General features: G+C 35.9%; 1 protein-coding gene across 1 annotated transcript; it reads left to right on the forward strand.

Moving 5' to 3' along the window:
* Positions 1–12,121: 12,121 nt before the first annotated feature.
* Positions 12,122–12,919, forward strand: LOC102670211 (uncharacterized). Its single transcript, XM_006603419.1, has one exon. It carries the CDS (start codon positions 12,122–12,124, stop codon positions 12,917–12,919), a length of 798 nt encoding a protein of 265 aa, XP_006603482.1.
* The last annotated feature ends 2,311 nt before the right edge of the window (positions 12,920–15,230 follow it).

Here is a 15,230-nt window from a genome sequence, read left to right on the forward strand (position 1 = left end):
TTCAAAATAGCTTCTCACCACAAGTCAAGAAAGCTATGCCAATAAGGGTCATTATGAGCAGCATGGACATTACCCCTCTTCAAGAGTTTCATTTAATTACCTGGTTTATTCATTTTTATGTATAAAGTATCTATTGAGTTTCACGTAAGAAGTTTCTACTGTTTCTATTTTGAGTTGTAAGATTACTCCTCAATAACAAGAATAACAAGAAAGTTCTGCTATATTATGTTTTATTTTTTTGTGTTCCGTATCTCCTTGATGTTCTTGACATGACTTTGAAAAACATTTTATTATTACGTAATAAAGCAGCACGGATTACAATTTATCAAGTAATTATCCCCAAATTGATTGATTATGGAAAGGACTTCATTAATACACTACTGTTGGTTCTCGATCAGTATCATCAAGTTGATTCGGAAGTATTTTTTTGAAAGGTTAAATAAGTTTAGTCAGTAAATTTGACCTAAAAGCATCACTGACTATGGTTGGTTGAAAAACCCTGGACTATATGACCTACTTTACTACCTAAGTTGACTAAGATTGGCACCCAACTATGTAGCATCGACAAATCCAAGATTCATCTCATCTTGAAGCAGATTTTTCATGCTCACGACACTCAAGTTAAGATTGAATTTGGGAGCAGGCCAAGGTTCTTCATGCCAATAGCATTCAATATCTTTATGGGTTTCCCCTACATCACAAAGGTCAATTGCTCAAGTGCATTTGGATTTAATCCTACACTCATCCCTCTATTTATGAGAAGTAACATTAAACCTATGAGTAGATAGAGATATAAATATGTATGTTATTAATACATAACATGGTGTTGAGAAGAAAAGTGCACTGAATACTTACCAACCGTTCTTGCTCAGAAGACCTCCCTGCAAAGCAGCTCTTCTTAATTCTCTTTATAGCAACATCTGTTCCCCGCCATTTTCCATGATAAACAGTTCCATAAGTACCAGATCCTAACTCCGTAAGGTCTTCAAGATCAGCATTTCTTATTATCTGCATTACATAGAAAAGGAAGAAAACACTGTTAAACTTAAATTGAATCGTTGACCACCATTGAAAGAGTATATTAAATTATTTCATTCATGGCAATTATCTAATCAACTAAGACTTGGGTATCAACAATTCTTAATAGCCACATTTATGTGATATTGAAAGTTGAAGAAAAAACCAGAACTGAAACATTTCAGTGATGATCAACCTGTAAACCATAAAGCTAGCTTCCATTTCTGCTATCATTGCATCAGAAAGGAATTCATTTTTGTCTGTTTGATCGTCAACAAAATCCTGTAAATAAAAACAAAATATTCAGGAAGCCATAAAGAAAATATCATAAAACATCTTATTTCAGTTTTTCGTACCTCAGGTTCAGACTCAGGGACGATGCTCTCAGCTTCTGTATGAGATAAGGATACAACAACACTTAGAACAACCTCTGAGATATATGGACAAACAACACCATTCATGTCTTCTACTACAACAAACGGCTCCACTCGACTTGCATCATTACACTTTCTTGATTGTTCTGAAATTTTATCTTCAACTTTTGACATTCCAGAGGCAGAGTATTCGGGGATAATCTGACTCACCATTTGACCAGTGCTGATAATAAAGTCATCAAGATAAGATGGTGCAATTTTAAAAGACATAATATTGCTTGAACAATCCTGGTCATTCAATGGCATGTTTAGATTTGCGAATGCAGCAGGATACAAACTTGCAGAGCTTACAGTAGGGTTTTCTTGAAAACCTGCAACCCTCTGATTCTTACAAGGATGAATTTGTTCGGCTTTAAGAGAATCTGGGTGAATGGACAGCTCGAACATATGATCTCCTTGAGAAAATTTGTCACAAGAACCTACTTCACAATTTAAAATTGGAGCATTTAAATCAAAGTTTCTGGTCAATGAAAGATCAATCCCTTGTTCACGATTCAGACCTTCAGCCAAAGCACATTTTTTGTGATCACTAGTCCTTTGGCTCATGTCAGGATCAGATCGGGCCCTTCCCACTAGATTATTTAGAGAGAGGCCCATCATGCCTGATGAAACAGGAACTATACCCTCAGAAGGTAGCTCCCAATTCTTTTGCATATTAATCTTAGCATTGAAGTTATTAGCAGGGAAGGACTCCAAAAGATGCAATTCAGGCACATGTCCCATATCAATGACAGTTGATTTCACCTCATGAACCTTGCTATCCATAAAAATTGGATTCTTTTCTTCAATTAACTTAATCCTTTCTAATTTTATGGAATTTTCCTGAATATCCTCAGCAACATAGCTGGGTCCACTCAAGTCAGTTTGAGCATTAAGGTTCTTTTTTTCAGTTATAATGTTATCCATCATATGAACAGGATCATTCATTCCCAATGAATCATAGTATGGAGAAGATGCCAAATCTTGCCTTTTGTGTGGCTCAGATGACTCAACTTTTGGTGTCTTACTTTGCATTTGAGGATGATGGACAATGGACTCATGCTGATTCTCCATAAGGTTCACCCGTGAGACTTGATGGGGTAACATTGAAGATAATTGACACTTTTCAAGGTTAATGCAGAAAGATTGACAAAATCCATTTTGCGTGATGTAACCAGACCTTGCTCCACTCTCATTCAACTGTGGATCAGATAAGGCATGGGGCATCCCATGAGGGGAGTCTGTAATTCCATAAGATTCACCCTGTTGATAGATTAGATCATCCAAGCGTGAAAGAGGATTTTCAGAAAAGACTCTTATTTCCTTTTGCATGGACCTTCCACCAAAAATTTCATCAGTGTAACCATCACTTGGATTAACATATAAGGGAGTCACTAATTCATTGCCAGGATTGTAGTCCAAATGCCTATTGAGCTTTTTGGGCCGACCAACATCCCCATGCTGATAAGGATGGGTGTCGCTTGACAAAGTAGCAGCCACTTGTTAAGGGTATTTGCAATCCGCGGTTCTTATATTGGAGTACTCAGGATGTAGCTGAGCAGTAGAAAATGTTGCATTGCTCTCAATACTTCCCTGGCATGAGTTGTTACCCAGCAATTGTATATAACCTGTGCTAGAACCTGTTACCTGGATTGCAGTGGGAGGAATTGGCAAGGGCCTTTGGAAATTCAGGGAATCATTCAAAATTCCATCTTGATTTAAAGCATTAATACCATCCCTGATCTCCAACAGAGAAGAAGCATTTAGAATTTTCGAAAAAATTGGAGCCAAATTCAATTCTGACCCAAATGGACTAGCTTCATTTTTAAAACTTTTCCCACCAATGTTTGTCCTAGTAGGGTCTCACATGCCATTCACGGCATCAACATATTGGTAATAACGATCACTCTGCCGAACAGCACTTACCTCTGTCGATGATGCCTCTTCCAATTCAACGAAAGGAACTAAAAATATTCTGAGTTTTTGAGATCCTTCATGCCTTTCAAGCCCATGGTTTCCTCCTTCATATTTTAAAGATCTTCATAAGAGAAAACATATATTAAAACATTTCTATGTAGGTGGCGAAATGAGCTTAAGGATCCTCATTTGGTAGACCGTGGAAGAGGATTCCTTATATTAGTTGTATGAGAGAATGAGGATAAGAAATGTTGGCAGCTTGAACCTCCAGCCTTGCAATGCTTGTCTAGAATTGTGAAGTTGCTGTACTAGAGTAATCCTCTAGTGTCATTCGTCGTGCATGTTCATCTTCCATTTGAATGTAGCTTTGTGGAGAGGGAAGGTGAGGTTTGACTTCTTCCTTGTGCTTCTTGTTCCCTTCTTTTTCTTGCAGCGTTGTTACATCTCATGGTCGCTTTAATTTCCAAGTTGATAGAAGCTAAAACTCCAGCTGCAGTTCTACCACGCTTACACAAAAACAAGGACTACCGTGCAAATTATGGAAGAAAAGAATGCATAAGAAAAATTGTAAAAAGTAAGAATAAAAGAATTATTGCTTACAAATTGAAAATGTATGGCAACCAAGTACAAAGACAAAATCCCTTGCAACGGCACCAAAAACTTCTTAACGGTTGGGCAAGTGCACCAAATGTCCAAGTAGTAAAACTCGGAAGTCCGAGTGTCGAATTCCATAGGGATTTTTTTTTTTGTACTTTTATGGTATAATTTTCAATTCGTAAGGAAAGAAATAAAGAGTGGTGTCAAATAAGTACAAGAATAGTAATAGATAACAACTACTGGTAGAGAAAATAATAGAAATCAAAATAATTAATTAGAAAATTCAATAGAATGAGAATGTTAGGTCCTACTATGCCTTGTTTTCCTAGGATGTATGATTTTTTTATTTTTCTTTATCAATTAGGTGAATTTATCCTACCTACATCTATTCGATTACTTGCCCCTGATGCCTCACGATGACAAGCCTATCTTACCTATCTATCTCCCAAATGTCTTTGTAAAGATTCAATAGATAAAATGCATGAAGCTTTGATTCTAGATGTGTGCTTTAATGCATGGGCATAATGTTGTCATCCTATGTCTAGCAATGATTTCCTTATGATATCTTTTCTTTTTGTTCTAATATAAGTTATCCTTTGTCGAGCGTTTAACCCCAAAAACTTATGCATGCATACTTTCTTTATATTTTTATTAAGATTTACCCTCTGTCGAGCATCTAACTCCTATCATAATGTAAAGATGAGTAATGCATGAAATATAAATAAGAAAAGACAATAGGATAGAAAACACCTATTGCATTGATAAATATGAAGTGCATCATACATCTCTTTAGCTCTTTAGGCCTGCCAAGCCCTAACTAGAGGTTTATCCTCTCATGGCGATTGAGGGCCTTACACTGAAATGGGGTATAAGAATTGGTGGAGGAGAAGGGATGGAAGAAGGGAATAGAAAAAATGATGAGAAAGAGAAGAGAATTCCCCAAGGAAGAGTTCTCATACATTAGGTAGGTTTGAGAGTCCTCAGAGACTCGGTGTGTTCTTTCTTATTGGCTTGAATCTCTTTTTATAGTTGCTAAAGTGGATTTAGGCCTTCGTACTCGCGCTTAGCGATTTGCTCGCTCAGCGCAGGTGCGTGTTTTCGCACTCAGCGGGTGCTATGCGCTTAGTGCAAGTGCGTGTTTTCTTGTGCAGCGCATTGAGCACTCCTTGGTCTGGGCTGATGCTAAATTCTTAATTTTTCTTCATAATTTCAATAGCTTTTTGCTTTTAATCCCTCTTGTTTTTATATCTGCAGCCATAATTTGGAAAAGAAAATCAATTCTTAACGATTAAGCACAAATAACTGCTAAATAATAATTTTTAAAGACAATTTCACTTTATTTCTCATTATCAAAAACACATTTAATTTGCAGTTATCAAAATCTCTCAATTAAAAACTTTGCTTGTCCTCAAGTAAAACAAAATAAGAGCAGGCTTTGAATCCTCCAACACTTTCAATAGCTGCAAATTCCCTCAACTGCAACTTTTTGCAATTGCCATGATCTTGCAATGGAAGCATAAACAAACGTTTTAGACAGAATTGGTTACTAGTACAAATCAATCAGGTCGGCTTGCCTCACTTTTCCTCACAAGGTTTTAGTGTTTCTCTCTGTGCACAAGTGTCTTGGGTGAGTGTTTAAAATTCTACGACCTGCAGTTAATGTTCCCAATTTTGCATTTCACCTCAGTTAAAGATATCTAGGCTTTATTTGTTTGTCAACCTCAGCACTTATGGCACCTATTTTTCTGCCCCCAAATTTCTTTTTATTTTTTATTTTTTTTGGATAGAAAACTTTTGGGCCTAACAGATTTTTGAGGCTGCCTTATTAGGTGTTGTTTTTACCTTCCCAAGACCATCTTTATCCTAGCCCTCCACCAAATTAGGGGTCTATTATGACTAAAACCCTTATGCTCTCTTAGAACCCCAAAACAAGGTCAGAGATATCAGAAATTAGGCTCAGGGGTTTTATTTAGAAAAATAATTATTAATTTTTGGCTCAACAAGGGTGCAAGGGATAAATTTTCATCAGAGGTTGGCTTTTTGGCTAAGTGGCTAAAATAAAAAGAAACATGGCTTTAATCATTTCCACCTTATGTAATTAATCTAATAGTCTAAGAATGATGAAGAATTGGAAAATTAAAAACAAACGTTCTCTCACAAATACGTTCATAAAGCTTACCAGAACAAGATAAAGTTGTTGGCTTACCGTATCATGATTTCTTTCACCCAAGCTAACCATTTCTCTCTTTGTTGTGATTCATACTCCACTGCTTGAACTGACGCTTGCCTCTAGGGAACCAACATTTTCACAAAATTGGCATGCAACATTTCAAGTGTTGAGTCCTTTCATAAAAACTTTTAATAGTGACCTTATAATTATCATGCAATTATTCAATAGAGGATAACATAACTGAATTTAAATATCATTATTAACAGACCAAGTTAAAAAAAACATAAAGTTCAAATAAAACATCAAAAGCATAAATAAAACATAGAATTAAAATCGTGTTTCTCTTCAACCCAAGTCTGGCCATGGGCCCCAATCAGCAGTTGTCAGGTCCACAATGATGTAATCTTCAGCTCCGGCCATAGACTCTCTGACCTCAAATAGCTCACCCCCCCTCCCCCATCAATAGAGGGTTGTACTCCTGGCCACACAACTTGCTGGATGAAGGCCTCTGGGGTCGTAAGTGGTGGGTTCATCTTCATGTGAATGGAAAGTCAATAAAGATACTGAACGATGATCTGTTGGTCCTGATAGAATGTTCCAAAGGTGAACATTGCCTCCTCTGGAGCTCCCCATAAAATTCATCAAACAAACCCAGGGCTAGCTCCACGTTCCTCTCTGGTAGAATGTTCCAAAGGTGAACATTGTCTTGGTGATGCAACAATCTTCTCAAGGATTCGCTTTAGCTCTCTATTTGAGACTTCTGCTTGACCATTTGTCTGTGGATGATAAGGTGTGGCCACCTTGTGTTTGACATTGTAATGCTCCAGAACCTTTTTTAGTTGTGTGTTGTAGAAGTGTGTTCCTCCGTCACTGATTTGGGCCCTATGTACCCCAAAATGGGAAAATATGTCTTTCTTTAAAAAAAATTATCACCACCCTGGCATCATTCTTTGGAGTGGCTATGGCTTCCACCCACTTGGACACATAATCTATGGCTACCAAGATATAGATATTCATGTATAAAGATGGAAGAGGTCCCACAAAATCAATGCCCCAGCAATAAAAAAATTATACCTCCATTATGTTTTGTAGAGGCATCTCGTTTCTTGTGGAAATCCCCCCTGTTCTCTGGCATTTGTCACAGTGACGCACATAGTCAAGAACGTCTTTAAAGATTGAGGGCCAAAAGAAACCTGATTGTAGTACTTTTGTTGTCGTCCTGTCTCCATTGTGGTGACCGTCATAAGGAGAACTATGGCAGTGCCAAAGGATGCTCTATGCTTCCTCCATTGTAACACACCTCCTTAGCAAATTATCTGCTCCCAGCTTGAACAAATGTGGGTCATCCCATACATAGAAGTAAGCGTCGTGTAGAAACTTCTTTCGCTGAATTTAGTTGAGTTCTTCAGGAATGATCCCTGTGGCTTTGTAGTTGGCCATGTCAACAAACCAAGGTCTTGTGGTTAGTTGTAAGAGGAATTCATCTAGAAATTCTCCCCTTACTTCTGATTCTTCTTTAGTTACTTCTTCATTCTTCAACCGGGAGAGGTGATCAGCAACCACATTCTCGAATCCCTTCTTGTCTTTGATAACTATATTGAACTCTTGTATAAGCAGGACCCATCTAATCAACCTTGGTTTGGAATCTGCTTTGGTGAGATGGTGCTTGATGGCGGCATGATTGGTGAAAATCACTAGTTTTGACCCCACCAAGTATGACCTAAATTTTTCCAAAGGCAAAGACAATAGCTAGCATCTCATTCTGCGTAGTGGCATAATTCATGTGTTCATCATTAAGAACCTTGCTAGCATAGTAAATGGCATGGAATGTCTTGTGTCGCCTTTGTCCTAGGACTACGCCCACTGCATAGTCACTGACATCACACATCAATTCAAATTCTTTGCTCCAATTAGGTGCGATCATTACTGGTGCAGTTGTGAGCTTGTTTTTCAGGGTTTGGAATGCTGCTGAACATTCTTCATCAAATTTAAAAATAACATCTTTGTTTAGCAGATTACTAAGTGGCCTTGCAATCTTGGAGAAGTCTTTGATGGAATGAAGATATTTCCATCTTCCCTTCAGCAGTCTCTGACTCTAGGAAGTATTTAATTAGGACCTTTTGTACTACTTCTTCACAAGTCTACAAGCTATTATCTTTAAAGGAGTGTAGATACCTTTTTGCTTCCCCAGCTAAAGAAAAACAAAAGAGATTAAGGCGTATAGCAGTTTCAGGGACACCAACTATTTTTACCGTGTTACAAATTTCTATGTAGGTGGCTAGATAAGCATAAGGATTGTCATTTGATAGACCGTGGAAGAGGTTTCCTTGTATTAGTTGTATATGAGAGAATGAGGATAAGAAATGTTGGCTGCTTGAACCTCCGACCTTGCAATGCTTATGAAGAATTGTGGAGTTGTTGTACTAGGGTAGTCCTCTAGCGTCATTCTTCGTGCATGTTCCTCTTCCATTTGAATGTAGCTTTGTGGAGAGGGAGGAGGTGAGGTTTGATTGCTTTCTTATGCTTCTTGTTCCCTTCTTTTTCTTGCAGCGTTGTTATGCCTGTAAGCGGCTTCAATTTCCAAGTTGACAGGAGCTAAATCTCCAGCTGCAGTTCTACCTCGCATACACAAAAACAAGCACTATCGTGCAAATTATGGAAGAAAAGGATGGAGAAGAAAAATTGAAAAAATAAAGAATAAAAGAATTATTGCTTACGAATTAAAAATGTATGACAACCTAATACGAATACAAAATCCCCGGCAACGGCGCCAGAAACATGTTAATGGTTTGGCAAGTGCACCGAATGTCCAAGTATTAAAATTCAGAAGTTCGAGTGTCGAATTTCACAGGGATTTTTTTTTGTACTTTTATTGTGTAATTTTCAATTCGTAAGGGAAGAAATAAAGAGTGGTGTAAAATAAGTACAATAATACTAATAGATAACCTCTAATGGTAGAGAAAATAATAGAAAGCAAAATAATTAATTAGAGAATTCAGTAGAATGAGAACATTAGGACCTAGCATGCCTTGTTTTCCTAGGACGTATGGTTTTTGGATTTTTCTTTATCAATTAGGTGAATTTATCCTATCCACATCTATTTGATTACTTGCCCCTGATGCCTCAAGATGACAAGCCTATTTTACCTACCTATCTCCCAAATGCCTTTGTAAAGATTCAATAGATAAAATGCATGAAGCTTGGATTCTAGATATGTGCTTTAATGCATGGGCATAATGTTGTCATCCTATGTATATCAATGATTTCCTTGTGATATCTTTTCTTTTGGTTCTAATATAAGATATCCTCTGTCGAGCGCCTAACCCCAAAAACTGATGCATGCATATTTTCTTTATATTTTTTTTAAGAGTTACCCTCTGTCGAGCATCTAACTCCTAACATAATGTAAAGATGAGAAATGCATGAAATATAAATAAGAAAAGACAATAGGATATAAAACACCTATTGCATTGATAAATATGGAGTACATCATACATCTCTTTGGCTTTTAGGCCTGCCAGACCATAACTAGGGGTTTAACTTCTCATGGCCATTGGGGGTCTTACACTGAAATGGGGGTATAAGAATTGGTGGAGGAGAAGGGATGGAAGAAGGGAATAGAAAAAATGATGAGAGAGAGAGAGAGAAGAGAATTCCATAAGGAAGAGTTCTTAGGCTTTAGGAAGGTGTGAGAGTGCTCTGAGACTCGGTGTGTCCTTTCTCCTTGGTTTGACTCTCTTTTTATAATTGTTGAAGTGGATTTGGGTTTTCGTACTCACGCTTTGCTCATTCACCGCAGGTGGTTCTTTTCTTGCTCATCGCATTTTTTGCACTGAGCGCGCCTTGGGTTGGGCCTGATGCTAAATCTTTAATTTTTCTTCATTAGTTCTGTAGCTTTGTGCTTTTAATCCCTCCAGTTTTTATATTTGCAACTATAATTTTGGAAAAACAATATCAATTCTTAACAATTTAGCACAAATAACTGTTAAATAATTATTTTTGAAGACAATTTCACTTTATTTCTCATTATCAAAAACACATTTATTTAGCAGTGATCAGTGTGACCCAAAATTGCTAACAATAAACCATTAATAATACCAAGAGATCAATAATGTAGTAGTCATCAACGACAAAATTAACAATTATATTGCTTCAGTTAAATCCTATAGAACATTTATACTTCAACCATATATATTTCTTTGGTTGCTACATGCACACACACACAAGATCTTTATACTAAAAAGAATATCAAGAGATCCAAATGCTTTGGGTTGAATTCGTCTTCTCTTCATCTTTCATATCTCATGGAACAAACATAAAATTTAAATATTTATAAGAGGCTCAAAACATATTTTAGTGTAAAAAAAATGTTAAACATATTTGCATTGTTTTCTCCTTTGTTTATTAGACCCCTTGCACTCTTTTTATCAATGTATTAAAAAGTCAATTTGTGCTAATCTCTCTTTCCTTTTCAGCATATAAAATTGTTGTTGTCTTGTGTTTGTGTTTTCATAATTTAAATAGTCTACTCTGTCAGGACTATTTGATGTGCTTGTTGATGGGAATAGAGTATTTTCTCTTCTATTTTCAACATTTTCAAAATTTTCAATTTTCATATTCTCAAAAGGTGATTTGATCTTTTTGTTGTGTAATTGCTAAGCATGACTGAAAATGCATGCTCCAATTAGTTGGCCCAGAGGCAAGGAAGACATAAAAGTATTTTCAATCCCCCGTGATCAATTATCCAACCTCTATATTACATACATATCCTCAAATAGTTTCTCCCCTTATTTCAAGCTTCCTTGCAGCCAAAGGTAAAATAGAATTTTCTATTAAAGAACCATGTAAGTGACAAAATAACTTATGTAAATGTAACATTTTTTACATTGATTATGTATATAAGGAATGTAAAAAAAGTTATACAAATAGATTCAAATATTCAAATCTTCCTCGAGACAAAAAAAAAATATTTTAATTTTATAAGAACAAAAAAATATACTAAAATTTTTAAAAGAACCAAGATAAATTTCAAAAATCTCTAATTTTATGAGGGTGAAAAACATATTTTAATTTTTTTTATATAGTACAACTGTGTGAGATACTGAGAGATTGCAAGTGGTTGAGATATATATTTAAAATTATTTACTGAATAATATAATTTTCTTAATAAATATGTTATTGCAATTAAAAATTAAAAAACTCAAGTACAAATTCAAGAAAATGAAAGATACAATCTAAACTATATGTAATTTTAGAAGAAAAAAAAAGTCAGGAGATGCAAACACAATTTGTTCAAATAAACAATTTCAAAACAAGTTAACAGGTAATAAACATAATTTAAATTAAACAAAAATATGTGAGAATTTTTTTATGAGAAAATTGGTGAAAAACTCAAATCAAAAAATTAATGGAGGATTTTAAAAAATGGTATTTTATGTCTGAGTTGAAATTTGAAGAGTAGATTTTACATAAATAAACTTTGTGTTAGCCATAAAAATCTCCATCTATTAACTATTAAAAACAACTTTTAATAATTTTATTCAATTAAAATAAATTAATATATAAATTCTAAGGAAGCAACCCTAGTCAGACTCACTTTATATATTTACATGAATACATATATCAGAATTACACAATATCTGTTATGTCAAATAGCATGCAGCATGTTTATACATTTTTTACTTATTTAAGAAAAGTGTAATATATATACAAAATAAAATCTATTAAAGTTGTCATTATTAGATTATAACCGTTAAAGATTGCCCGCTCTTTTATCTTGTAGTGGTCATTATTATTATTATTATTATTATTATAAAGGCTAGACTGCAGCGTATTATTTTAACTACTTTTTATCCTATAAATATCCCACTCACATCTTTGTTTTACCCACCCGCCATATTTCCTCTGTCTCGCGCGCACAACCTTGAGTTCAGCTTTCGTTCCATTGGGGGTTCATTCATCTCAGTTTTTTCATATTTCACATCAATTATAGTAGGCCACCAAACCAATGGCAAAAGCAGAACATCCTCGGAGAAAACTCGTTATAAAGATCTTCCCTCCAGGTTCTAAAGTTTCTTATTCTTGTGGTGCCAACACTCCAAAAGATTCAATAGTGTCCAAAGTGTGTGAGCTGAAGAATAAGAAGGGTTATTATGCGATGACAATGTGGGTTAACACCGAAAACCCATCAGAATCTTGTGTCACTGATTCAAGAATTTCAAGAACCGAAATGGCAACACGGGTTAACACTAAAAACCAGTCCAAAGTATGTGAGTCGAAGAAAAAGAAGGAGGATAGTGTGCGTGTGGAGTGCAAGAACAGAGAGAAGAAGAAGCAAAAGGTGGAGCACGTAATGATGATGGACCGTTGCAAGAAGATGCAATGCTGGGCGATGTTGAAGCGCTTGATGGTAGGAAGAGATGCGTGGGCTTTACAGAAGGATGTTCTTCATCCTAAGATTTTTTACGTTCTTGATAAGTCTGAAGCCATGAAAAAGCCAAAGGGTTTGGAGGATATTGAGTCAAAGTTGAAGAATTCGGATTACTCAGAAGCTTATGAGTTTGTGGATGATGTGAGGCTTGTGTTGTCTTATGCATTGCAATACCCTCCAAGGAGTGAGGTTCACAGAACTGCAACAAGGATCACCGAGGGTTTTGAGGTCAATTGGAAAACTATGAAGGAGAAGTGGATGCGTGAGGCCGAAGAGACGAACAAGATTTGCAAGAGGGAATTACATGTGTGTCCAAATGAAAGAAGTCAAGTGAGTAATCATCTCACAAAAAGGAGCAATATTTTTATGTGCTGATTCAAAATAGCTTCTCACCACAAGTCAAGAAAGCTATGCCAATAAGGGTCATTATGAGCAGCATGGACATTACCCCTCTTCAAGAGTTTCATTTAATTACCTGGTTTATTCATTTTTATGTATAAAGTATCTATTGAGTTTCACGTAAGAAGTTTCTACTGTTTCTATTTTGAGTTGTAAGATTACTCCTCAATAACAAGAATAACAAGAAAGTTCTGCTATATTATGTTTTATTTTTTTGTGTTCCGTATCTCCTTGATGTTCTTGACATGACTTTGAAAAACATTTTATTATTACGTAATAAAGCAGCACGGATTACAATTTATCAAGTAATTATCCCCAAATTGATTGATTATGGAAAGGACTTCATTAATACACTACTGTTGGTTCTCGATCAGTATCATCAAGTTGATTCGGAAGTATTTTTTTGAAAGGTTAAATAAGTTTAGTCAGTAAATTTGACCTAAAAGCATCACTGACTATGGTTGGTTGAAAAACCCTGGACTATATGACCTACTTTACTACCTAAGTTGACTAAGATTGGCACCCAACTATGTAGCATCGATAAATCCAAGATTCATCTCATCTTGAAGCAGATTTTTCATGCTCACGACACTCAAGTTAAGATTGAATTTGGGAGCAGGCCAAGGTTCTTCATGCCAATAGCATTCAATATCTTTATGGGTTTCCCCTACATCACAAAGGTCAATTGCTCAAGTGCATTTGGATTTAATCCTACACTCATCCCTCTATTTATGAGAAGTAACATTAAACCTATGAGTAGATAGAGATATAAATATGTATGTTATTAATACATAACATGGTGTTGAGAAGAAAAGTGCACTGAATACTTACCAACCGTTCTTGCTCAGAAGACCTCCCTGCAAAGCAGCTCTTCTTAATTCTCTTTATAGCAACATCTGTTCCCCGCCATTTTCCATGATAAACAGTTCCATAAGTACCAGATCCTAACTCCGTAAGGTCTTCAAGATCAGCATTTCTTATTATCTGCATTACATAGAAAAGGAAGAAAACACTGTTAAACTTAAATTGAATCGTTGACCACCATTGAAAGAGTATATTAAATTATTTCATTCATGGCAATTATCTAATCAACTAAGACTTGGGTATCAACAATTCTTAATAGCCACATTTATGTGATATTGAAAGTTGAAGAAAACACCAGAACTGAAACATTTCAGTGATGATCAACCTGTAAACCATAAAGCTAGCTTCCATTTCTGCTATCATTGCATCAGAAAGGAATTCATTTTTGTCTGTTTGATCGTCAACAAAATCCTGTAAATAAAAACAAAATATTCAGGAAGCCATAAAGAAAATATCATAAAACATCTTATTTCAGTTTTTCGTACCTCAGGTTCAGACTCAGGGACGATGCTCTCAGCTTCTGTATGAGATAAGGATACAACAACACTTACAACAACCTCTGAGATATATGGACAAACAACACCATTCATGTCTTCTACTACAACAAACGGCTCCACTCGATTTGCATCATTACACTTTCTTGATTGTTCTGAAATTTTATCTTCAACTTTTGACATTCCAGAGGCAGAGTATTCGGGGATAATCTGACTCACCATTTGACCAGTGCTGATAATAAAGTCATCAAGATAAGATGGTGCAATTTTAAAAGACATAATATTGCTTGAACAATCCTGGTCATTCAATGGCATGTTTAGATTTGCGAATGCAGCAGGATACAAACTTGCAGAGCTTACAGTAGGGTTTTCTTGAAAACCTGCAACCCTCTGATTCTTACAAGGATGAATTTGTTCGGCTTTAAGAGAATCTGGGTGAATGGACAGCTCGAACATATGATCTCCTTGAGAAAATTTGTCACAAGAACCTACTTCACAATTTAAAATTGGAGCATTTAAATCAAAGTTTCTGGTCAATGAAAGATCAATCCCTTGTTCACGATTCAGACCTTCAGCCAAAGCACATTTTTTGTGATCACTAGTCCTTTGGCTCATGTCAGGATCAGATCGGGCCCTTCCCACTAGATTATTTAGAGAGAGGCCCATCATGCCTGATGAAACAGGAACTATACCCTCAGAAGGTAGCTCCCAATTCTTTTGCATATTAATCTTAGCATTGAAGTTATTAGCAGGGAAGGACTCCAAAAGATGCAATTCAGGCACATGTCCCATATCAATGACAGTTGATTTCACCTCATGAACCTTGCTATCCATAAAAATTGGATTCTTTTCTTCAATTAACTTAGTCCTTTCTAATTTTATAGAATTTTCCTGAATATCCTCAGCAACATAGCTGGGTCCACTCAAGT

This window comes from Glycine max, chromosome 18 (assembly GCF_000004515.6).
Source record: "Glycine max cultivar Williams 82 chromosome 18, Glycine_max_v4.0, whole genome shotgun sequence".
Classification (NCBI taxonomy): domain Eukaryota; kingdom Viridiplantae; phylum Streptophyta; class Magnoliopsida; order Fabales; family Fabaceae; genus Glycine; species Glycine max.

Bases quoted from the DNA above. Each gene is read 5' to 3' on its own strand.
- LOC102670211 (XM_006603419.1), top strand. From the start codon at position 12,122: ATGGCAAAAGCAGAACATCCTCGGAGAAAACTCGTTATAAAGATCTTC.